The sequence below is a fragment of the Ipomoea triloba genome, chromosome 13, assembly GCF_003576645.1.
Source record: "Ipomoea triloba cultivar NCNSP0323 chromosome 13, ASM357664v1".
NCBI lineage: Eukaryota > Viridiplantae > Streptophyta > Magnoliopsida > Solanales > Convolvulaceae > Ipomoea > Ipomoea triloba.
Genome location: NC_044928.1, coordinates 3,968,042 through 3,990,125, shown reverse-complemented (window position 1 = coordinate 3,990,125; position 22,084 = coordinate 3,968,042). Strand labels below are relative to the sequence as shown.

Sequence of the window (22,084 nt, the reverse complement as noted above, 5' to 3'; positions counted from 1 at the left end):
TCTCGAGATACGCAAGTCTCACTTGCGTTTTGTTTTGTTTTTTTTTTTAAAAACTTTTCCGACTGACTGAACCACTTCTCCAGTGCGAATAAGAAGCCAGCGACCAAACCAAACTGGTCGCCTTTTCCGAAAAGGCAACCAATTCGGCCGCCAAAAAAGTAAAAAAAAAAAAAATGCAAGTGGGATGTGCGTATAGATACGCACATCCCACTTGCGCTTGCGCTTGCGTTTGACCGCGTCTGACACAAAATGCATTAGGGAGAGTAATTTTTTCTATTTTTGTCCCCATGTTTGAAATGTCTTATTTTTGTCCATGGTCTTTGTTTTCGTCCTATTCTTGTCTTTAACCCTGTAATGGAACATCATTTATGGAAATATTATTTCGTCATTTATTAATACTCTTTATTTTCAAAAAAGAGTTATCCTCCTTAGAAGAAGAATAGATATATTGATAAACTTTCAATGTCTTTTTTTAGGGGAAAATTACACTTTTCGTTCTTAAGTTATAAGATAATTGTAGAATTCGTCCCTAAGTGCTAGTCATACTCACTTTTCGTTCTTAAGTTATCATTGATATTGCACTTTCGTCCCTTTACTAATAAAACATTAGGGATGAAATTTGCAATTGTAGTATAACTTAAAGACGAAAAGTAAACATAAAAGGACAAAAAGTGCAATGTCAATAATAACTTAACGACGAAAAGTAAGCATGATCAATACTAAGGGACAAATTCTACAATTACTCTATAATTTAGAGATGAAAAGTGTAATTTTTCCTTTTTTTTAATAATGTATAATATTATGTTTTACTAGAGTAAGATGACAAAATTGGGTATGATAAAGTCATAGAACATAGGGTATTGACTTAACCCAACCCACTACTTAGAGAAAAATTTTCGGTTGACCGCGGTATATGTAGCCAATCATTAATAATGTAATTTTAATATATTAAAAATGTATCATATATTCATGGTCTATACCGATATGTAGCAGCATGAATAAGGAGTTTGTTTTTTTTGAATACAACTAATTCCTATTACATTGTAGTATATGTTCGTACATACTTTCTCAACCTTTTGAAACACAAAGAGTTCAGATTTGATCTCATGACCTCCCATATGGAGATAAGAGTCACTACATGTCATCTGAGCGCAAGGTGTTTGACAGTAGTTTGTAGTAGATGATTACCTCTTAATTAAGTTATGATTACTTATAAATCAATTTCTAATATTTTGTGAGAATTATAGTATAAATATTTATTATTTTTCCTAAGAGAATGAATCAACTTTTACCTATAGGCAGCTACTTTGTCGGAGTATAAAATATAACATACAGCGAACCTTGCCTGAACATACATCAAAAGGAGATTAATAATCCCAGTAGACCTTACACAACCACTTATGTCCTTCTACATTAATATAATCTTTGCTGCACATTATGTACTGTTTCCTAGTACTTTAAGTTAACTAAATTCATTAGGGTATAAAATTGGTTTACATAGTAAGAGGATATGAACTTTCAATAATAACCTTGATCTTAATACAATTGAGATAAAATACTTAATTGTGGGTGAAATTAAGTACAAAATCAATAATAAATTATCAAAATAAGTTTAACTCCCATGGGAGCCGCTTATTGACCTTATTGATTTGAGTCTATAAAAAACTTAGGTTTGTTGGATCTCAGAGTTGCAATATGCTTACTTCCTAGTGAGTCATGATTTCTGTGATTGCTATAAGTTAATCACGTTTAACCACGGAGTCCTTCAGCTATCTAGTTGTCATATTCTACTTAAAACTAAGCCAGGTGAACATTAACTATTTAACCACTTAACCATATCCCTTCATAGTAAGTCATGGCGCCACGTCTCAAATCGAACATGGGTTGAACTTAGCCAACTCAATTCCCCTCCCAGCACCTGCCGACTAATCCTCCCCCAGGACCCGGGACTAGACTCGACTTTCACCTCGCCATCAATTCAAACCCGTGACCTCGGCTTTGATACCAATTGTTGGTTGCGCTACGCTTACTTCCCAGTGGGTCACCCATCCTGAGACTGTTGTAAGTTAAATACGCTTAACCACATAATTCTTTGACATTCTGATTGGCATATCCTACTTAAAATCAATTAGTGATAAGTAAGTAGATATTAGCCATTTATTCACATCACTCTATGATAAGCCACAACACCATGTCTTAAATCGAGCAGGGGCTAAACTCAGCCAAACCCGGCCGACCCAACAAGGTTAATTTATTTTCTTGTGATTCTTTGTTGGCTAAAGCTCCACTTAGAGCACACATTTAATTTTTTTGAAAGCAAACATAGGATCTATTATTAAATCGAAGGAGCCAGAAGTGATCGAATAGAAACGGGGGATAGAGTCTCAAGACTGAGAACCAGACCAAGAGCCTGCAGCTCTGGCTAGCATACATTTGAGTAGTAGTTGTACTCTATCACATTTAATAAGAGTTTTATTACATGTACTCTCAAATTCTACTTCATCACTTTTACACCACAATATGATATACAATGATTTTGAGCATGTAAATTTCAAGAAAAATGTCTACATCAATAATTTGAGAATGAGAGTAGAACTTGAAAGTATAACTTGGGATTTAATATAGTAATTTTTAATTAATAATAAATTGGATAAATATGAATAATGGAGTGATAAAATTGAGAAACAACAATTTTGGTAAATGACCGCCATAAAAGTTAAAAGTGGGTGCCAATATTTGTAGTATTGACTTTCCCTTAAAACTAATAGTAATAAATTGGATAAATATGAATAACCGAGTGATGAACTTGAGAAATAACAATTTTGGTAAATGGCAGTCATAAAAGTTAAAAGTGGGTGACAATATTTGTAGAATTTCATCAACAAACGACAAAGAAAATACGAAAAATTAAATTAAATTGAAATAAAAACCGCCGAATTTAAACAAAAACTGCACTTCACGCCTTCAAGGTGCATTGCCCAGGCCACCACCCTTTTTGCTGTCTCTTCTCTCTCTAATTCTTTTTTTTTTTTTTTTTTTAATGTTTTTTAGACTAATCTCTGCTACTCCATTTCCTATATTCCTCCAATTGCAGAGTTCTCTTTATAGCTATTAAAGAATTCCCATTTTCTTTTACTTCTTTCTTTATCAGAAATTTTATCCGTTCTTGATTTTTTTTACTAAACTTCTCTTCGAAACCAAGTTTTGCCAGTACTAGCAAAGTTGGTGTCTTTCAACTTCACTCTTTTAATTCTTTTATTAATTGAAAAAGGGTACCCTTTTCTTTTCTTTTTTTTTTGTGTTTTAGATTTTTCTAATACTGTTTGCTTGATTGATAAGACTGCCATTGTTGCAAATCTTGGCTGTTCTTCTGTTTCTTGATAAACCCATTTCTCCAACTCTGTTTAGTTTTTTCCTTTTTTCTTCTCTTCTGGGTCTTTCTGTCATTCTTTTGTGGGTTTTCTTGTTTATGATGGGCTATTTCATTTCTGGATCTCTGTAAAGGCACCAGTGTTCTTGCAAGAGAGGTGGGAAAGATGAGAGCTCGCACTTTCCTTCAACTTCTTTTGGCCACCAGTGGACTCTTTCTTCTGGCTTCTCATGCTTTTCCTTCAGATGAGGGTATGTATGATTCTTCAACTCATTGTGAATTTTTCACTTAGATCTACCATTCTACCTGTTCTTTGAAGTTAAGAAATTAGTGGGCTCTGTGGGTGTTAGGATCAAGTTAAATTTAGGGTGTTTTGTCATCTCATTAATGGATCCATATAGGAAAATATAATGTGTGTTTGTAATATGTATCCCATTTCTTTGTGTTTTTATGCAGTGATTGCTCTTACTAAGTTCAAAGAAGCTATATATGATGACCCACTTCTAGTTTTGACTAATTGGGATGCCCTAGATTCAAACCCTTGCCATTGGAATGGCATTTTGTGTTCTGCTGCTGGAGATCATGTTACCAATATGTAAGAAAACATCTTTAAAGGGTTTTCTTTAATCCCACTTTTTTTTTTCTGCATTATTTAATGTTATATGTTTTCTTGCACTATGTACTAATAGGCTCTTCCATGTTGCAGTAACATTTCCAGGGCATCTTTAAAGGGTTTTCTTGCACCAGAGTTGCATCTGATCCCAAATTTGCAATATCTGTAAGCCTTTTCCACCCCAACAAAAGTACTACTGTTTTGGCTTTTTTGTTGTTTTGTCTGAATTTCCATTTTGTGGATATGATGCATGATTGACATTAAGCTGGTGATGCACAGAATGTTGGATGGAAACCAGCTGCAAGGTACCATACCGAGGGAAATTGGCTTGTTAAAAAGCCTTATAGTGTTGGACTTGAGCAATAACAAGTTTTCGGGGCCAATTCCTCGGGAGATTGGCAATTTACAGGACATCGAGAAAATGTTAGTGTTTGACATGGGATTTGCAATACTAGTGGTTCAATTACCTTTGTCTTCTCTTACCTTTCGTCTCCTCTGTGCCTTTGCAGAAACCTCCGATCCAATGGGTTGACTGGAAGGTTGCCCCCTGAACTTAGCAATTTGAAAAACCTCAAAGAGCTTCGACTGGATAGGAATAAGCTCAAAGGGACAGTGCCCGGCAGTAATAGCCCGGGTTTTGCATCCAGCATACATGGGATGTAAGTAGACTTTTACTTGAATAATAAATCCTCCTTTAACCCTCCCGGATGTATATGATCCATTTTTCCCCTTTAGACTAACAGGTAGAAAAAAAAAAATCTAAGACGTGAAAGAAAACCCATCTTTTTACTGTTTCTCATGCTATTCAATTTATTATTGGAGTAACAGTTCTATACTATTCTTGGCAAATGCTTGATGTCTCGCTATCTGCTAGTAATTGTGTCTTATTGTGCAAGATTTTGTTACTTTTGGTTAAATTTAAGGGCCATGCTGCAAGGCATATCATGCAATGTGATCTTGAAATATTATGCGTTGAGTATTGGCTCGAGCCAAAAGTGAATATGATCTACGGTCATACATTCGTGTCATTGTAGATACTTCCCTATTCGACCTGCCTATTTTCTTTCCTTTTTTTCCCTTTTTGTTTTTGAACTTTTTTCCACGGTCGAGTTGTTTCAATTTTGTGATGTCTCATGGCATTCCCAATTTTTTTTTTTTCTGTTTTAGGTATACCTCTCGTGGCAAACCTAGTGGCTTTCCACGGTCGAGTTGTTTCCCTAAACTAAAATTTGCTGACTTCTCCTACAACTTCTTTGTTGGAAAGATACCGAATTGCTTGAATTATCTTCCAAGGTACTGCTCGTCATTCTGCTTTGGATTTTTTAAAGCCTTCTATCTTCTTTTTTTTTTTTTTTTTCTCATTTAACTCGTTTTCTTTAAAAGGTCAAGCTTCCAAGGGAACTGCCTTCAAGTCCAAGAAATTAGCCAGCGCCCTGCTGCCCAATGCGGTATGTACGCTGCTTCGACCCAACTTCTGAAAACACTCAATACTGTAAAATTGATTATAAATGTCATAAACGGTGCTTAACTTCTTGACTCCAGGTCGTGCATCGACGCCCAAAATCCATCCTGAACTCAACAATAGACACCACCGCCCTGCTGAACACGTGCCCAAACATAAGTCTGCTGCAAAACCTGCATGGCTCTTTGCCCTGGAAGTGGTCACGGGGGTCATGGTTGCTACTCTTTTTGTAGTGGCACTTTTGACTACGATTAAAAAGTGCAAGAGCAAATCTTCCATTATTATCCCGTGGAAGAAGTCAGGTAGCGAGAAGGATCACCTGGCGATTTATGTAGGTTAGTATCTATACAGTTTCTATAGGTGGCTCTTCTACTTTAGAATTTACTGTTCACGACTATTATTTCACCTTCTACTTGCAATAAAGGTAAAATTAATTTAATGAAATTTGCGTTAGATACTGAGATGCTGAAGGATGTAATGAGATACAGCAGAGAAGAGCTAGAGGTAGCGTGCGAAGATTTTAGCAATATTATTGGAACCTCACCGGACAGCGTGGTCTATAAAGGAACCATGAAAGGCGGGCCTGAGATTGCTGTGATAGCCCTTTGCATCAAAGAAGAGCATTGGACCGCCTATCTCGAACTTTACTATCAGAAAGAGGTAATGTGTGCCTGCTGTGGAGCTCTCAAATAAGACAGTTGGAATCTAATTTGTAGTAGTTATGTATATCCTCAGGTAGCAGAACTTGCGAGAATAAATCATGAACATACGGGAAAGCTTCTAGGGTACTGTCGAGAGAGCAGTCCTTTTACGAGGATGTTGGTGTTCGAGTATGCATCAAATGGAACATTATATGAGCACCTTCACTGTAAGTACATATCTGCTTTGCTTCTCTTTCATTCGGTTCGTTTGTAGGCTAACATTGGAAGGCCTTGTAATTTACTGCAGACGGGGAAGCCTGTCAGTTATCCTGGACGAGACGGATGAAAATTGTTATTGGCATTGCTAAGGGGTTAAAATATCTCCACACAGAACTTAACCCTCCATTCACCATATCAGAACTAAATTCAAACGCGGTGTATCTCACAGAAGATTTTTCTCCCAAGGTATCCAAAGTTCTCTGAGCATAGTTTATACGAGCTTGAAGAAGAATCATGTCATTCATGTTTTTCGGTTTTTTTTTTTTTTAAATCTTTTGTTCAAACTGTCCTCTCAAGTTTTATATGTACATTCGGTGCAGCTGGTTGATTTTGAAAGCTGGAAGACGATTCTTTCAAGATCAGAAAAGAACTCCGGTGCTATAAGCAGTGAAGGCGCGATTTGCATCCTTCCAAATTCACTCGAGGGGCGCTACATTGATGTCCAGGGCAACATCTACGCATTTGGAGTGTTGCTGCTGGAAATCATCAGTGGCAGACCTCCATACTGCAAAGACAAAGGATCCTTAGTAGACTGGGTAACACTCTAATGCTTCTAACTCGAGACAAATCCTTACTGTTTTTTTTTTTTTGGGTGATGGCGAAACCCGCTACCGCTACCTGAAGGTGTGCACTGGTAAACCTCGCCTTGTGACCCTAGCCCACTAAGGGCCACAAGGAGGTAAACCAACTTAGGTTGACCTTAGTTAACTGGCTCAAACCAAGAAAGCTAATAAACCGCCCTCACTGGGAGTTGAATTTGTAACGTTGTGTTTACCAAGTTAACAGCTTGATCAACTTGATTGGGGTTGTCCCCCGAGACAAACCCTATCCCGCTAAGGATCACTAGGAGGTAAACCAACTTAGGTTGCCCATAGCTGACTGGCTCAAACCAAGAAGGCCAATAGACCGCTCTCACTGGGAGTTGAACTTATAACGTTGTGGTTCCCAAGTCAACAGCCTGACCAACTTGGTTAAGGCCCGAGACAAACCCTTGAACACACTAGCCAGTAGCCATGCATGAATGAATGATGACCTCTCGCGCTTAATTCACGTTGCAGGCTAAGGAATACCTGGAGGTTCCGGAGGCAATGTCTAACTTGGTGGATCCTGAGCTGAAGCATTTCAGATATGAAGACCTTAAGGTGGTCTGTGGGGTGATCAACACATGCATCCACCCAGATTCCAATTGCAGAGCTTCCATGAAAGACTTGTGTGCTGTGCTGGAAAGCGACATCGACACATCCATATCTGCAGAGCTGAAGGCGTCGTCTTTGGCGTGGGCCGAGCTGGCGCTTTCGTCCTGACACTACTGCTGCTAACAACTGTAAATTTGGATACATATATAACTATATAACATTTGTTGTCATCAAGTTGAGATTTTGTGTAAATTGTGTGATGTGTAAGAGCTAATCAATTCTTTGTACACTACTAGAACATCAGTGAGCTTCAGATAGTCAAATAGTGAAAGAGCTATTGATATCCTATATATATCTGTGTTTGAAGTTGCAGAAAATTAGTGCTTAAATAAAATGCAATATATAGGGAAAAATGTCACAAATAAATCCTTGAATGTTATACAAAAAAGTAGTTAAATTCATGAACCCTAAAAAGTTGCAATTAAACACATAATTTATCATTTTTGTGCATTTGAATCCAATAGTTAGTTATCCACCGGTAATTAGAATTTCGGTAATCGAAAGTGGCACCAGCAACTGTCGAATGATGACTGATCGCCTTCTTCAATGGCAATTGACAACCATTCACTGGTCGCCTTCTTCAATGACAAAGGCGACCTTTCAACAGTCACCGATCACCAGAACCCTAATTGCCTTCTTCAATAACAAAGGTGACCTTTCGACAGTCACCGATCACCAGAACCCTAATTGCCTTCTTCAATAACAAAGGCGACCTTTCGACAGTCACCGATCGCCAGAAGTCCAGAACCCTAATTGCCGGTGTTGAATGGATTACATCAAGTTTCCAAATACAATCCTGCACATGATGACAGTTGCACCACAAGAAGTGCTGAATGTGGAGCCTCACACTGCAAATGTGAACCTCTCAGACAATGCATAAGAATTTCTACTTATTTACAAGTTGTTGAGGGAATCCCAAAGCACACTGAGATCTAAATTCCCCCCAGAGATCACAATCCCCACATTGTTGCAGTTGTTCCATGCCGGGTTGTTCCTAAAACCGTCGGAGAGAACAGCTGCAAGGCCTATTGCTCCACTGGGCTCTACCGAAATCTTGAGAATCTCATAGCACAGTCTCATGGCTGCTATTATCTCTTTATCGTCAACAGTGATGATGTCATCGACAAGATCCCGGACAACAGGCCTGTTTGAGACATAGTATATGTTGATTTCAAGATTGTTTGTTTAGATAAGACAAGACAGACTAGGAAAACCAAATGGCATGTTCTATTATAGCTTTTGTCTATGGAGAGCATCTAGTCCTGGAATTTCAATTTCCTCAGTTCTACTTTTACAAAACAATTCTCCCCGCAAAATGGGAAAATCCAACCGTGAATTATCCACCTTCTACTAAGCAGAACAAGTATAGAACATGTATTGGGAAATAATCACGACAATGTTTGTGAAATCGAGTAAATTACCAGGTGAGGTCTCCAAGAAAAGCGCAAAGGCCATCAGCAATGGTGTTAACTTCGGGCAGCTTTATAATCCTACCAGCAGCTTTCGACTTTGCAGCATCATCTGCTCCCCTCGGTTCAGCAGCCAAAACTCGAATGGCTGGATTGATGGACTTGGCAGCCAAAGCCACCCCCGATATTAGACCCCCACCTGCACAACCAGAAATGGCGGAATACAGTAAATAAACCTATATACACATGCCTGCATTAAATCTACGTGAACTTAGCCCTTAGAAGAGTGGGCACACCGCTAATTGGAACGATTATTGTGTCAATTTGGGGAGCCTGTTCCAGAAGCTCCAATGATACTGTACCCTGCCCACTGTAAAAAAAAACCTTTTCTCAGAAAAGAGATGGAAAACGACAATCCAGATAGGATAATAAACAACCAAAAAGAAGTACCTTATGATGCGCCCATCATTATATGGATGAATAAGGACAGAACCGGTATCTTGCAATACCTTAGCAGCGACATCCTCTCTGGACTTCACATGCGGCTCACTCCAAATAACTTGGCCGCCATGGCGAATCACGTTCTCAACCTTGCACTTTGGAGCATTTTTTGGTATAACTATATACGCAGGGATCCCCCGTAGTTTTGCAGCCAAAGCAAGAGCTGCAGCATGATTGCCGCTATGTTCCAAGGATAAAGGATCAGGGAATGTTTGTAGATGAGGATAAAGGCAAAGAATACGAACACGAAAAGCTAAAACTAGACCTGCTATGAGTAACAACCCCTTTAGCTGCCTGAGCATCATCGAGTGAAAACACAGCATTGCAGGCCCCTCTAAACTTGAAGGCTCCACTGATACGTCACAGAAACAAAGACACTAAACGTTCAATTGATATAAAATAATAGTCTCCAAGAATCTGTTTTAGACGACACCTCATAACTTAAACCGAGCATGAATAATCACGAATAACTGTGAAATCAGGAGAATATTCTCATACCATACAAACACGGAAAAAATCACCTCACCCCTTCTGAAAGCTTTCACATTTAAAGTGCAACTTTCTTCCAGCAAGAGAATTTAAGGTTTCTGATGTCAGGACAGGGGTTTTGTGCACAAAAGGCCTGATTCGTTTTTCGGCATCTCTTATGGTAGAAATGTTAGCAGCATATTCATGGCTGGATATTTCGCTTTTCTCTTCCATCCTGTACAAGTAAAAGTTAGACCGATCTCCGGTCACTCCAATGACCTTTTAGTAGTGGAAAAACAGGTGGTTTGGGGCAACCCTAGCCAAGTTGGTCAGCCCGTTGGTTTGGTAACCATTAAATTCTAAGTTAGACTCTCGGTAGGAGCGGTCTATTGAACTTGTTGGTTTGAACATGTCAGCTATGGACAACTTATGCTGGTTTACTTTCTTGTGGTCTTTTGTCCGTTAAGGACACTAGGGATTTATCTAGTGCACATCCTCGGGCAGTGGCTACGGTTTCCTCGTTACTCAACAAAACAGGTGGCCTGAGAAGAGAACACAAGAAGCATTCTTCTATGCAATATTAATTCTACAAATTTCACCACAAGATCCCATCTAACCAGTTCTTGAAATCCCATTTCATCACTACAGTAAGTAAGCAGATCAGATGCTCAACAACTCTTAAAAACACCCAAAAAAAGGGCAAATTTTGAAAATATAAGCAATAAACTGCAGGACAGACTCAATGAAATTAAAATCTAGGAAAAACTGAATGGAGAAACAGCAAAGGAAACAGAAAAACTGGGCTAAGAATAGAAGGGTACTAAAAGACAGTAGGGCAACTATGTTTTTACAAAGGTTTTCAGTAATTAGCATTGAAATCTTACATTTCTTGATAAATTGAATTCGTAGTGGAAAGAACATAGGAATTTGAGGATAGTTTTTTTGTGGGTCAGAAAGACAACTTACTTATAGTGATATAGCAGCAGGAGCAGTTGAATCTTGGAAGGGTTGATTCAGTGAAGACTGAAGAATCCTATTCCGCCGGCGATTGAAGCGCAATCCTATGTTGTTGGCATTTGTTTTGTTTGTATTTTTAGAATTAATATCATTCTTTTTGGCAATTTTTAATGTAATATGATGGATTATATTAAGTTGGTGGTTTAAGTGTTTTCCAACTCAAATAATTCAATAATCAAATGATAAGTAATAAGCGATAAAAGTAAAGATAATAGAGTAGAGAAAACAACGAATTATTAGTTACGGAGACAAAATTTGTATAAATGACCACAAAAAAATGGACAAGTGGTTACAATCGCAATGGACCGCGCAACACCCACCGCACCGATCGGAGACCAAGCACCCGGCCAAGTGCAGACTTAGCATAGGTGGCTGAGCGCTGGACCCAGTGCAAATTTGGTTAGAGACTCCTATACTAAGAACATCCTTATCAATAGAGTTATTTCACAATTTTTTAGGAGTTTTTGTAAGTGCGATTAGGAAAGAAAATGTGGGAAGAAAGGAAAAAAATAAAATAAATATTATTAAAAAATAATAATAAAGTAGATGGTCATGCGCGCCTCACGCTCGCTGGGCGCATAAAGTGATTGTCACTGGTGTTAGTAATTGTAGTGGGTCCCTCCAAGTCATTATTTCTTCATTTGCAGGAAGAGCAAATGCCTTCTCTCTCTTGCACCTCTCTCATTCAGGTGGCATTTATTTTCTTAAAATCCGTGAAGCTTCACTGATGTAGATGCTCTAAGTTCCATATCTGTTGATAGAATCTAGCATTATAGCCATTTGGACCCGAGACTTTGCAGGGAAACATGCTAAAGAGAGCATTCTTGATTTCTAATTCATCACCTCTCGTACAATCATTTCAAAACTACCATAAAATTATACCATATATAGAATTAATATTAAAAGTTAATAAGTGCATACTAAAATAATTTAAATAGTTTAAATAAACATTAGTTAATTACAAATCAATGTACTAATTACTAATACACTTATATATATAATTAAAAAAGGAACTAAGTGGACCTTGAAAATCAATGTCCGCCCCCGCCTTCATTGCAAGGTGAGATATACCAGCTCAACAACTTAGCTTGTTTTGACAACTCTAATAATATATGTAATTCATTTTTAATTTTTTTTTTTTGAAGAAATTCATCTTTAATATATAACCAAAAGGTACTACATTTATACATTAACTCATATTAGTCCTGGTGAAACAGCAAGCACTGATATCATTGCATCCCTTCAATCTTTTGATTATGAGGGCAAACTATTGGCCACTTTGCAGTCAATTTCTATCTCAATATCTCCAAAAGGCCTAAGAGCAACACATGCATACCTGTGCAAAAGCTTCATTATGTGTACAGTATTCAGTATTGAAATGGTTCAACTTTTTAAATTACAAAATGGTTCAAACCAAGAAGGCCAGTATGCAGTCCCCAAAGGAATCAAACGGAATCAAACTTAAAATCTTGTGGTTATCAAAATCAAATGTGAACCAACTTGGCTAGAAATTTCCCGAAATTGTTCAATTCCTGAAAAGCTAAAAGCACACAAAACATCTTTTATTGATAAGATTAAGCACATTCACAGCATTGTTTCATAACATATGTTTCAAAACAGCAAAGACCTACACAATGTGGATTTATTATTCAAGGAAAAAGCTTGCATTCCTGAGGAGTGAGATCACACAAAGATCAGTCTGGGGGCAACAATCATCCATGAAGGTTCAGCAATGAGCAATATTCCAAGCAAGCTGTTGCTGCCTATCTTTGCGTCGTTTGCTTACTTCTCGGCTGCTGCAGATCGTTTCTGCTTGAACATCCCTTTGACGTGGAAGAGCGTGGTGTGCACTTCATCGAAATGAGGCTGAATCACTTTCTTCACATCATCCATCCACTTCAGAACTTTCTTGTATGGGCTTATTATTCTCTCCCGGTCTTTATCGTCCAAAACCTGAATAGCCAGGAGTTATCCTTACGGTTTTGCTATGAATGTGGGCTTAGCAGGTCTGTTCTTTAATCTTTATCATATTCATAAACCCGGCGGAGTACTTTCAAACAAAAAGCAGCAGAAGTAAAATGTCGCTTACCTCAAGTTGCATTAGTTCACAAACTAAGCTAAGGTCTGCAAGGGAAGGTTGGGTATTTCCCAGTAGAAAATCGCCATTTCCTTGGAGCCAGAAGGATTCGAGTGTACCGAGGGACGCCAACAGGACTTTCTCAGCTTCAGCCGCTGCGTGTGGGTTGGTAGGCAAGCCAAATGCGGGTGCAAGTGCAGTATTAAAAACATACCCGGCTGGCAAAAGAGAGTAAACAATTGTAAATCATAGTGATCTTCATACATAAAAATGTAATTACAACCATCTTTACTCTTTATATTAGTAAGTAATCACCATCTCCTGTGTCACCAAGAAAGATCATTTCTGGGGCAACCCTATAAGTTGTTAACTTGATAACCAGCGAGAGCGGCCTATTGACCTTCTTGGTTTGAGAAGACCAGCTATGAGCAACCTAGGCTAGTTTACCTTCTTGTGGTCCTTTGCTGGCTAGGGTCACAAGTCGAGGCTTACCCAATGCACACCCTTGGGTAGGGCTACGGGTTTCCCTCGTCACTCAAAAAAAAAAAAAAAAAAGATGGTTTCTAGTTTTCTACTCAAAACAGACAATGGTTTTGTTCAACATGACGACATAGCTGATCCAACACCCTAGCAGCATTCATACTAATATACTATCGTTTGCTTGCATTTCTCATAGCTGCTATATCCCATAAGGCTACACCAAAATAATTATAGTTTTGAGATAAGGAATGCCGTTGCAATTCAATCCTTCTTTAAGTATTGCTTTTCACCAATGACCTCCTAACATTCTAAAGTCTGGGTAATTAGATTAACAGCATTTTTAAGGATAATTATTTTAACTGTAGTCGTGAGCAGGAAGGCGAAAGGAAACTTCTTTATCAAAAAAAGTTAAGAACCTGCGCCACGGCGTAGATTAGAGTGGTGCCAGTCGCAAACCGAGTCTACCTTTGCCCTCTTCTGAAGATCAGCTGGGTACCTTCAAAGTGCGATGGAAATTAGGGTCCATGGCACATAACACTGAAAGTTTACAATAATTCATGCCTACCTATAACTAAAACTAGTATTAAAAGGATTCCGTGAATGTATGTATTTATCAAATACACATCTGTGCGTCTAATGATGTTCTTCAAAATTAATGCCATTTTTTTGTACCATATAAAATGTCATTATTTCAAACATTATAACTGGGAATGAACCGCAGAAGCATAGCAAACTAAACTCACCAATGGTCTGCAACACCATTTGAAGCAGCAAGATATTTGAGAGCTGCATGACTGAAAAACGCATAACGGTTATTAGCAAACACGTCACTCAAAGCCACAAAGATCCACTCATGGTTAAGCATGGCAATGGGTCGGGGATGGACACATCCACCATGATACTCACAGCTTATTATTTTATTAAAAAAAATTCAAATAATAATGTTTATATTGTTTACGGTTTACCTATAATAAAATAATAAAATTCACTACTCATATTAAAACATAAAATAATAAAAATATTTAAATCAATAACTAAATTGTTAATTTTTTTAATTTGAAGTTATTAGTTTAGAACTAAAAATAATAAAAAGTTAACAAGAGTTATAAAAACTTTTAGAAATAACTACATACTAATACTTATTTTACTATTAGTTAATTAATCAATTATATGTATAGGGAAGGAAAGGTTCATGTGAGAACAAGCTCCAAGGTAAAAAAGTGATGATTGATTTAATCCATCTATTTTGGTAAATCAATGGTTGAGAGCTGTTGAAAAATAAATAAAGAATAAACCGGGTCAATTTTATAAATATTGATTATAAAATTGACACCTTATTTTTATTTTACTAAAACTCATTAACCATTGATGAATCCTAATAGGTAGCTGTGATCAATCCTCACTCTTTACATGATGGTTATATTATCATTTTTGAACCCTATATATACATATTACATGGTGGGTCGGGTCGAGTTGTATATGGGTTTTGTATATAAAACTCGCATCCAACTCGACCCACTACAGGTTTTATTTTTTAATAAAACCCACACTGACCCACAACGCACTATACCCTAACTATGTGAGATGAATTCGGGTGAATATTCACAGGGCAGATTGAAATTGCCATCCCTGCCCATGATTAGCTCCAACTCAATGTGACTAGTGCTACAAGATCCAAAGATCCTCCCATCAAGTATAAACAATAAAAGCAAAAATAAAAAAGTGTGGTCAATAGATCTTTGAGGCCTCAGCTCATAACCATGGTCACCCATGGAAGTGTAATTATTAAGTATATAGTAACTCTTTCAAAAAAAAGTATATAGTAATTAACAATAATGCATACAAATTTACTAATATAAAGATCATTTCTTATGCCAAATTATTAAGAAAGTACTACCTTTCAAACAGTTTGAAGTCTCCATCAACTAAAGCAGGCACTTGTTTCATGGGGTTAATTGCTGTAACAAGAACGAATAACAAAAATCATTATCTAAAGAAATCATAATAGTATATAGTTACAGTTTTGAGTTGAGCTTTTTCCACTCCCACGTACTGTTGCAAAAATCGAAATTTCAAGTGTTCTAAGCTGCTAATGAACAAACTATTGTTCCGTTATTTTTTAATGGGTTAATTCATTCAAATCAACAACATTTTGAGCAAAACAACCCTAAATCGTTCAAATCGGTAGCAGACCCAAAAAAGATATTTTAAAAAATAAAAAAACTACTCCTTTTTTTTAACTACTCTAATATTGATACTTTATGAGTTGTGATTTTGTGGAATTGTGTTTTGAGTTTTTAAAATCTTTATAAATTTACAATTCTAGATGTATTTTAGTTTAATATTTAATATTTTAATATTAACTATTAAATTATTAAATAGTTTATAATTATCTAATATTTAAAAAAAAAACTAATTTAATTTTAAAAAAATAACCAGCGCCTAAAAACGCCTAGCAAATTTTGACCATTTTCACATTAGTTATCAAATATTAATTTTTTACATTTGATCCCTCCTATATAATTTCTGGTCACCGTTTTCTGATCTGGTCCCTCCCAAAAAGTTTAAGAAAAATAGATGAAAATAATAATTTTACCCTTTATAATGACTCTGTCGGGCTATTTAAAATTAGATTGGAGGTACCAAATGTAGCAATTTGTAAATGTGAAATAATGTCATAGTCACGAGAGAAGAAGTGATAAAAAGTGGTGTAGAGTGAATGAAAGAAGGTGAGAAAGACGGAGGGACCTGCGAATTCAGGAGTTTTATGCTCCCCTTTAGCAATCTGTATCTGGACCTCCTCAAAGTCTATCCCGTTTGCCCTTCACCAAACCAAAGTTAATTTTTACACAGATTTAAGGAAAACAGACATGGGGATTCGCTAATTCGAACAAAAGTAATGGGAAAATGTTGGAGAAGTAGAGTGAAAATTAAAAGCAGAAACCCTACTTGCAGAAAATGAGAAGAGCCCGTGAAGGCTGGGACATGCGATCAACATACAGCTTCACCGCCATCTCTCCTCTCTCTCGATCTCCGGGATCTGGATCTGTTTGGTTGCGAGATGTGATGCGAATTCGATAATGCGAGAAGGAGAAGGGTGTATATGTAGGACAGTCAACAGAGCGACACTTCGATGGAAGATTTGATTCCTATCTCGATGATACTATTGTCTTTGCTTTTTGACTTTTGTCTTCATCAACCACGTGTTTTCCTATGCAAAATGTTGCGTGGCATATCTTTTAAGGCAAAAACTTGTGTGAGACTGTCTTACCATGAGACGGGTTGGGTCGGATCAAGATGCAAATGTAACACTTATATGCACAAATGTCATACTTATATACTCAAATGTAATATTAATCAGGAATAAAATTTTTGTTACTTATTAGGGTAAATGTAATACTTTTAAAGGAAAATACAATATTTTTACATTTCGATTTAAAAGTATTACATTTTTCCTCAAAAGTATTATATTTGCCCTTATAAGTGAGAAGCACTTGTCAACATTACTTATTATGAAAAATGTATTACTTTTTCTCTTATAAGTAACAAAAATTGTATTTTTGATTAGTGTTATATTTGAGCATATAAGTGTGAGATTTGCACATATAAGTATGACTTTTGCATGATGCGTTGACCCGACCCGACCCGTCTCACGAATAAAGATCCGTGAGACGGTCTCACACAAGTGTGACCCATGTTTTAATTATGGAACAGATTTTCTTTGTTTTTGAGATCTACATCCGATTGTAGTCTTCCTGTTTTTACTTTTAGAGTTTTTTAGTCCTCAAATTTAAAAGTGTTAATTAGGGAGTGTCCTGAATAAATCTTAAGAGAAGCAGTTGTGAACTTTTTACTTCTTTTAAGAAATAAAAGTGTACAAAAAATTGAAATGGGAGAAACGTGAAACTAATGTTTTTTCTTTTTTTGAGGAAACATGAAACTAATGTTAATAAAATTAATTTGAATATTTAGTTTTTGCTTTTTGGGTGAGATTTTCTTTTTCTTTTGTAGAAAAATTAGGGTTCTTCTGTAAGAGGATTTTTTGTGAGGTTCATTAAAAAACAAAAAAACAACAAAAGATGAGATTAAGGTGCGTTAAGCGTAAGATTCGTGCACAATTGACACCTGCAATCCTAGGTGGGCACATCAAAAAGGTTCCAAAATCATTATTTTTTTCTGCATTTTCCATTTTATCTTTCATAATCGTACATGTAAAAGTACATTAAAATACACACATTAATATAGTTGCTTTTTGACGTTTTCCTTTAGGGCACGTATTGTGGATAGCAAAATGCCACGTGGCATATATTTAAATTAGCTCGTGCTGCACGAGGGATAGGTGCCATACTATAGTGTGCTTAAACAGTACTTGTTATTTTTGGTAATGAATAAAATGCCTTTTTATCAAGAATAGGGAATTATTATTACAGAGAAAGAACATTCATGAAAATTGGTTGGGAAAATGGATAAAATTAGCATTTGTGATTAAAAGTACTATTTGAACTCTCAAGTTATACTCTTTATTTTCACTCTCACATAAAATTTTGATGTTAGACACTTTTTTTGGGACCCACAGAATGAAGATAACCTATCATATCTTGCTGTTTTTTTTTTGGGTCACACTTGTGTGAGACCGTCTCACGGATCCTTATTCGTGAGAAGGGTCGGGTTGGGTCAAAGCACCATGTAAATGTCATACTTATATGTGCAAATCCCATACTTATATGCTCAAATATAACACTAATCAAAAATACAATTTTTGTTACTTATAAGAGAAAAAGTAATACATTTTTCATAATAAGTAATGTTGACAAGTGCCTCTCACTTATAAGGGCAAATATAATACTTTTGAGGAAAAATGTAATACTTTTACATCGAAATGTAAAAGTATTGTATTTTCCCTTAAAAGTATTACATTTACCCTAATAAGTAACAAAAATTTTATTCCTGATTAGTATTACATTTGAGCATATAAGTATGGCATTTGTGCATATAAGTGTTACATTTGCATCTTGACCCGACCCGTCTCATGGTGAGACGGTCTCACACAAGTTTTTGCCTTTTTTTTTTTACAAAACCTATTATATCTTGTTAGGAAGTAAAAATGAGAAAGTATAAAATGAGACTTCATGAGATAGAAATTTTAAGATTACACATTCCCAATTAAAAATTGAGGAAGGATTTGATATAATCATTTAGGTAAATCAATAGTGGAAGATTGCTAAAAATAAGGGGAAAATGTTATATATATTCCATAAATATTGCAAGTATATAAGTTTGAATAACTATAAAATTGATCTTTCTTTTTTATACTAAAATTATTAACAATTAATGGATCTTGATTTGCCACAAAAAAAGTGGCAAATTATATCATTGACTAGGGTCCACAATACACCGTAAATTCTTATCTAAAATGATATTTAAATTATATACATGAAGTTAATGTATTATGTACCCTTAGCTCGGAGGGAAAAGAGGAAGAGAAATGCAAAGCTACTAAGATTTGAACGACTGACTAGAGAAAAATAAAAGGGTGCAAACTGGAAAAGGTGAAATAAGAGGCAAAGCTACTAGGAATCAAACGGTTTTCACTTTTCCATTTGGAGAATTGTGATTTTAGATTTTCCCAAATCAATAAAAAAGGTAAGAATAGAGATAGTTAGAAAATTGAAAAATTAAATTCAATAAATATATTAGAGAACTATTCACTTTTCTAATTCTCTAATGTCCTTTATTTTTTTTTTGAAGATATTATTCCAATTTTTCACTTATTAAACAACCGCTAGCTGCTTTATGCATGGTGCAAGCATATAAAATACATAAATCTTCCTAAAAAAAACTCACTCACTGTTCAAAACTCAATTTTTCACAAGTAAATTGGCATTAAAAAGTAATGAACATCATAAATAGAAATTTTCATGTTTGAAATATTCTCTTTCTTTTTTGTTTTGTTTTTGTTTTTAACATAAGCAGGGATACCCAAAACAAAAACAAAGAGACTAATCAGTCTCATGGACGGAGCGCACAACTACCCTACAAATCCAATCGTTCTGTACCAAACTATTGCACCCAATAGGAGGCTTGACAAGAGCAATCATTTCCTCATCACCAACAGTTGCCCTTCGTGCCAACCAATCTGCAACTGCATTTTGTTCACGGAACACATGGATGAGTCTCTTCTCTTCCCTTCCTCCAATCATTCTTTTACAGTTATCAATAATTCTACACTCAGTGTCTCCTCTTTAAGTACTACTACAAGCTGCACAAACCCCGTCGGCATTATCGCATTAATGCCCTTACTTACCCATATTAGCCCCATCTCTAGTGCAAATAGTTATGCATCTCTTGGATTATGCGTATTAAACTTCTTGCTACATCCAACAATTCACTTATCATCTCTGGTTCAAAGAACTGTTCCTCCCCCCAGCCCGCCTATCATCTTCTCAAAAACTATCATCCACATTGAGAATCATCTCCTCTTCCGTCATTTGAATGTCCTTTAAGCAATCATGGCTTGCGTTCCTTCGAAGGCAATCACTTTTGCAAACTCCCTTCTAATCTCCACCTCTTGCTTGCCTATCCATTGCAATTTCTGCTGAAGACACCACTCCCTGCCTCCAAACCCTTTCTCGTTTCTCCATTTCCACATCCACCAAAATAATAATTATTTATTAGCATAATTGCCTAATATATTTGTCTTACTTACACTTTTCTTTTGAAAAATCATACAAATTTACACTACTCCAAATGGGTTGAAAACATTGATTTGTAATAGTGAAAGTAACAAACCAACTCTAACAGCAAATATTGTACTTTTTTTAACATATTTATTTTTCAATTAAAAAAATTACCTAAATCATATATTGGAATAAAACAGTTCTAAATCAAGTGATTTAATTCCATTCTTTTCACAGCTTAATTCCTTTTTAAATTATTTTTCATTTTTTCATATTTATTTTAGTAATAATAATATAATTGCATAAATCATATTACAATATCGATTTTTCCATGATAATTGCAGACAACCGAGTCATATATTATTTAATTAATTGGTGATATTTTTGCACTAATCTTATAATAGAATAAATGTACACTTTCAAATATTAGAAATTTTTATGATTTTATTTTTAACTTTATTATTTAAATATATAATAAAAAATTATCCTTGCATCGCTCGAGTAATTTACTAAATTAAAGTAATATTTACAATTCCACACAACTTATTTGAGTCATGTTTCCATAGGTTACTGGATCTAATCCTCCACGAAATGTAAGAAATTCGGCATTAACTATACTAGTATTTTCGCCCGTGCGTTGCACGGAATTAATTTGTTAAAATATTTTAAGAATATTTGGATCGATATACAATTATATAAATTATAACATCGAATATTATATAGCGCAATTGATGAAATTAGTTGGATTGATTATTTTTCTGATGTTTTCTTTGCTTGAATTAGAGCAAATAATTGTCCAATTACCTGTGCGATTCACGGATAAATTTTTGTATTATTTATTTAGATAATAAAATTAAAGAAAATTATTTTTAAAAATATAATATTGAACATGTACATTTATTTGATTATAAGATTAGTGCAAAAGTATCACTCAATTAATTGAATAATATATGACTTGTTTGTTTACCATTATCTTAAAAAGATCTATATTTAATATAACTTAAGTAATTATATTATTACAAAAATAAATATGGAAAAATGAGAAATAATTTAACTTTAATTATTACGGAGTATAAAAATAAATTCAACGACCAATATTTAGCTTAATTACGATAATAATTACTAAGCAATTATTATTAGTCAATTACACTAAATTAATTATTTTTCGTTAATAGAAATATCAATTCATATATACAAAAATTATTATTTATATATATTAAATATGTTCGACCTTCTACAGTGTTCATGTCACACGTGTACAAATTAATTTGATCAACGACATCTAAAGTTGGTGAGGGATTGCTCAACCTTTTAGTTAATAAATATTAATTATTATGGAGTACTATTTATTAATATAATTAATAATTAATTAATTAATTTTTAATTTATATAATTATAATAATATAATTGTCGATTATATTTCCAATGAAATATTAATATATTCATTTTATTTTTTCTAATATTTTAATTTCCTTTTGAATATATTCATTTCCTTTTTCCTTTATAATTAGAATTATTTATTGTCATTCATTTTTCCTTCATAATTTTTTCCTAATATTTCATTTGTTGGTTACTAATTCTTTTGTAGGGAAAACTATGGTATATTTCCAGTGAAATATTAATATATTCATTTCGTTTTTCCTAACATTTCATTTCCTTTTAAATATATTCATTTCATTTTTCCTTCGTAAAAAGAACTAATATTGATCTTCATTCCTTTTTCCTTCATAATTATTTCCTAATATTTCATTTGTTGGTTACTAATTTTTTCATATGGAAAGTTGTGTCATATTTCCAGTGAAATATTAATATATTTCTTTCATTTTTCCTAATATTTCATTTCCTTTTAAATATATTCATTTCCATTTTCCTTCATAAAAAAATTATTATTCAT

The 22,084-nt window shown here is 35.0% G+C and overlaps 3 protein-coding genes across 5 annotated transcripts; 1 reads left to right on the top strand and 2 right to left on the bottom strand.

The window, feature by feature from the left end:
• The first annotated feature begins 3,097 nt into the window (after positions 1 to 3,097).
• Positions 3,098 to 7,849, top strand: LOC116000830 (probable LRR receptor-like serine/threonine-protein kinase At1g63430). 2 transcript variants are annotated; one of them, XM_031240672.1, is made up of 13 exons: positions 3,098 to 3,621; positions 3,827 to 3,965; positions 4,077 to 4,148; positions 4,263 to 4,406; positions 4,493 to 4,642; positions 5,151 to 5,276; positions 5,367 to 5,431; positions 5,526 to 5,780; positions 5,900 to 6,105; positions 6,181 to 6,313; positions 6,394 to 6,551; positions 6,686 to 6,901; positions 7,424 to 7,849. In XM_031240672.1, the coding sequence occupies exons 1-13, from the start codon at positions 3,537 to 3,539 to the stop codon at positions 7,667 to 7,669; spliced, it is 1,995 nt and encodes a 664-aa protein (XP_031096532.1). In that variant the 5' UTR covers positions 3,098 to 3,536; the 3' UTR covers positions 7,670 to 7,849. The 2 variants fall into 2 exon arrangements, with proteins under 2 accessions (XP_031096532.1, XP_031096534.1); XM_031240674.1 differs by lacking the exon at positions 3,098 to 3,621 and having other exon boundaries at positions 3,950 to 3,965; positions 4,249 to 4,406.
• Positions 7,850 to 7,935: 86 nt separating this feature from the next.
• Positions 7,936 to 11,042, bottom strand: LOC116000831 (serine racemase). 2 transcript variants are annotated; one of them, XM_031240675.1, is made up of 7 exons: positions 10,906 to 11,042; positions 9,998 to 10,174; positions 9,737 to 9,823; positions 9,421 to 9,651; positions 9,267 to 9,340; positions 8,983 to 9,169; positions 7,936 to 8,705 (listed from the first exon to the last, which is right to left on the bottom strand). In XM_031240675.1, the coding sequence occupies exons 2-7, from the start codon at positions 10,171 to 10,173 to the stop codon at positions 8,456 to 8,458; spliced, it is 1,005 nt and encodes a 334-aa protein (XP_031096535.1). In that variant the 5' UTR covers position 10,174; positions 10,906 to 11,042; the 3' UTR covers positions 7,936 to 8,455. The 2 variants fall into 2 exon arrangements, with proteins under 2 accessions (XP_031096535.1, XP_031096536.1); XM_031240676.1 differs by having other exon boundaries at positions 10,910 to 11,037.
• Positions 11,043 to 12,485: 1,443 nt separating this feature from the next.
• On the bottom strand, positions 12,486 to 16,654 carry LOC116000832 (glutathione S-transferase T1-like). Its single transcript, XM_031240677.1, has 7 exons — positions 16,463 to 16,654; positions 16,262 to 16,335; positions 15,411 to 15,471; positions 14,257 to 14,307; positions 13,930 to 14,009; positions 13,046 to 13,251; positions 12,486 to 12,909 (listed from the first exon to the last, which is right to left on the bottom strand). The coding sequence occupies exons 1-7, from the start codon at positions 16,525 to 16,527 to the stop codon at positions 12,739 to 12,741; spliced, it is 708 nt and encodes a 235-aa protein (XP_031096537.1). The 5' UTR covers positions 16,528 to 16,654; the 3' UTR covers positions 12,486 to 12,738.
• Positions 16,655 to 22,084: the final 5,430 nt, after the last annotated feature.

Excerpts from the sequence above, each read along its gene's own strand:
- LOC116000830 (XM_031240672.1), top strand. The coding sequence starts at position 3,537 with ATGAGAGCTCGCACTTTCCTTCAACTTCTTTTGGCCACCAGTGGACTC. Across the intron at positions 3,622-3,826 it reads TGCTTTTCCTTCAGATGAGG|TGATTGCTCTTACTAAGTTC; the intron begins GTATGTATGATT and ends GTTTTTATGCAG. Across the intron at positions 4,407-4,492 it reads TTACAGGACATCGAGAAAAT|AAACCTCCGATCCAATGGGT; the intron begins GTTAGTGTTTGA and ends GTGCCTTTGCAG.
- LOC116000831 (XM_031240675.1), bottom strand. The coding sequence starts at position 10,173 with ATGGAAGAGAAAAGCGAAATATCCAGCCATGAATATGCTGCTAACATT. Across the intron at positions 9,341-9,420 it reads AATGATGGGCGCATCATAAG|TGGGCAGGGTACAGTATCAT; the intron begins GTACTTCTTTTT and ends TTTTTTTTACAG. Across the intron at positions 9,170-9,266 it reads AATAATCGTTCCAATTAGCG|GTGGGGGTCTAATATCGGGG; the intron begins GTGTGCCCACTC and ends CTGGTTGTGCAG.
- LOC116000832 (XM_031240677.1), bottom strand. The coding sequence starts at position 16,527 with ATGGCGGTGAAGCTGTATGTTGATCGCATGTCCCAGCCTTCACGGGCT. Across the intron at positions 14,308-15,410 it reads GACTTCAAACTGTTTGAAAG|TCATGCAGCTCTCAAATATC; the intron begins GTAGTACTTTCT and ends TGCGTTTTTCAG. Across the intron at positions 12,910-13,045 it reads GTGAACTAATGCAACTTGAG|GTTTTGGACGATAAAGACCG; the intron begins GTAAGCGACATT and ends CTGGCTATTCAG.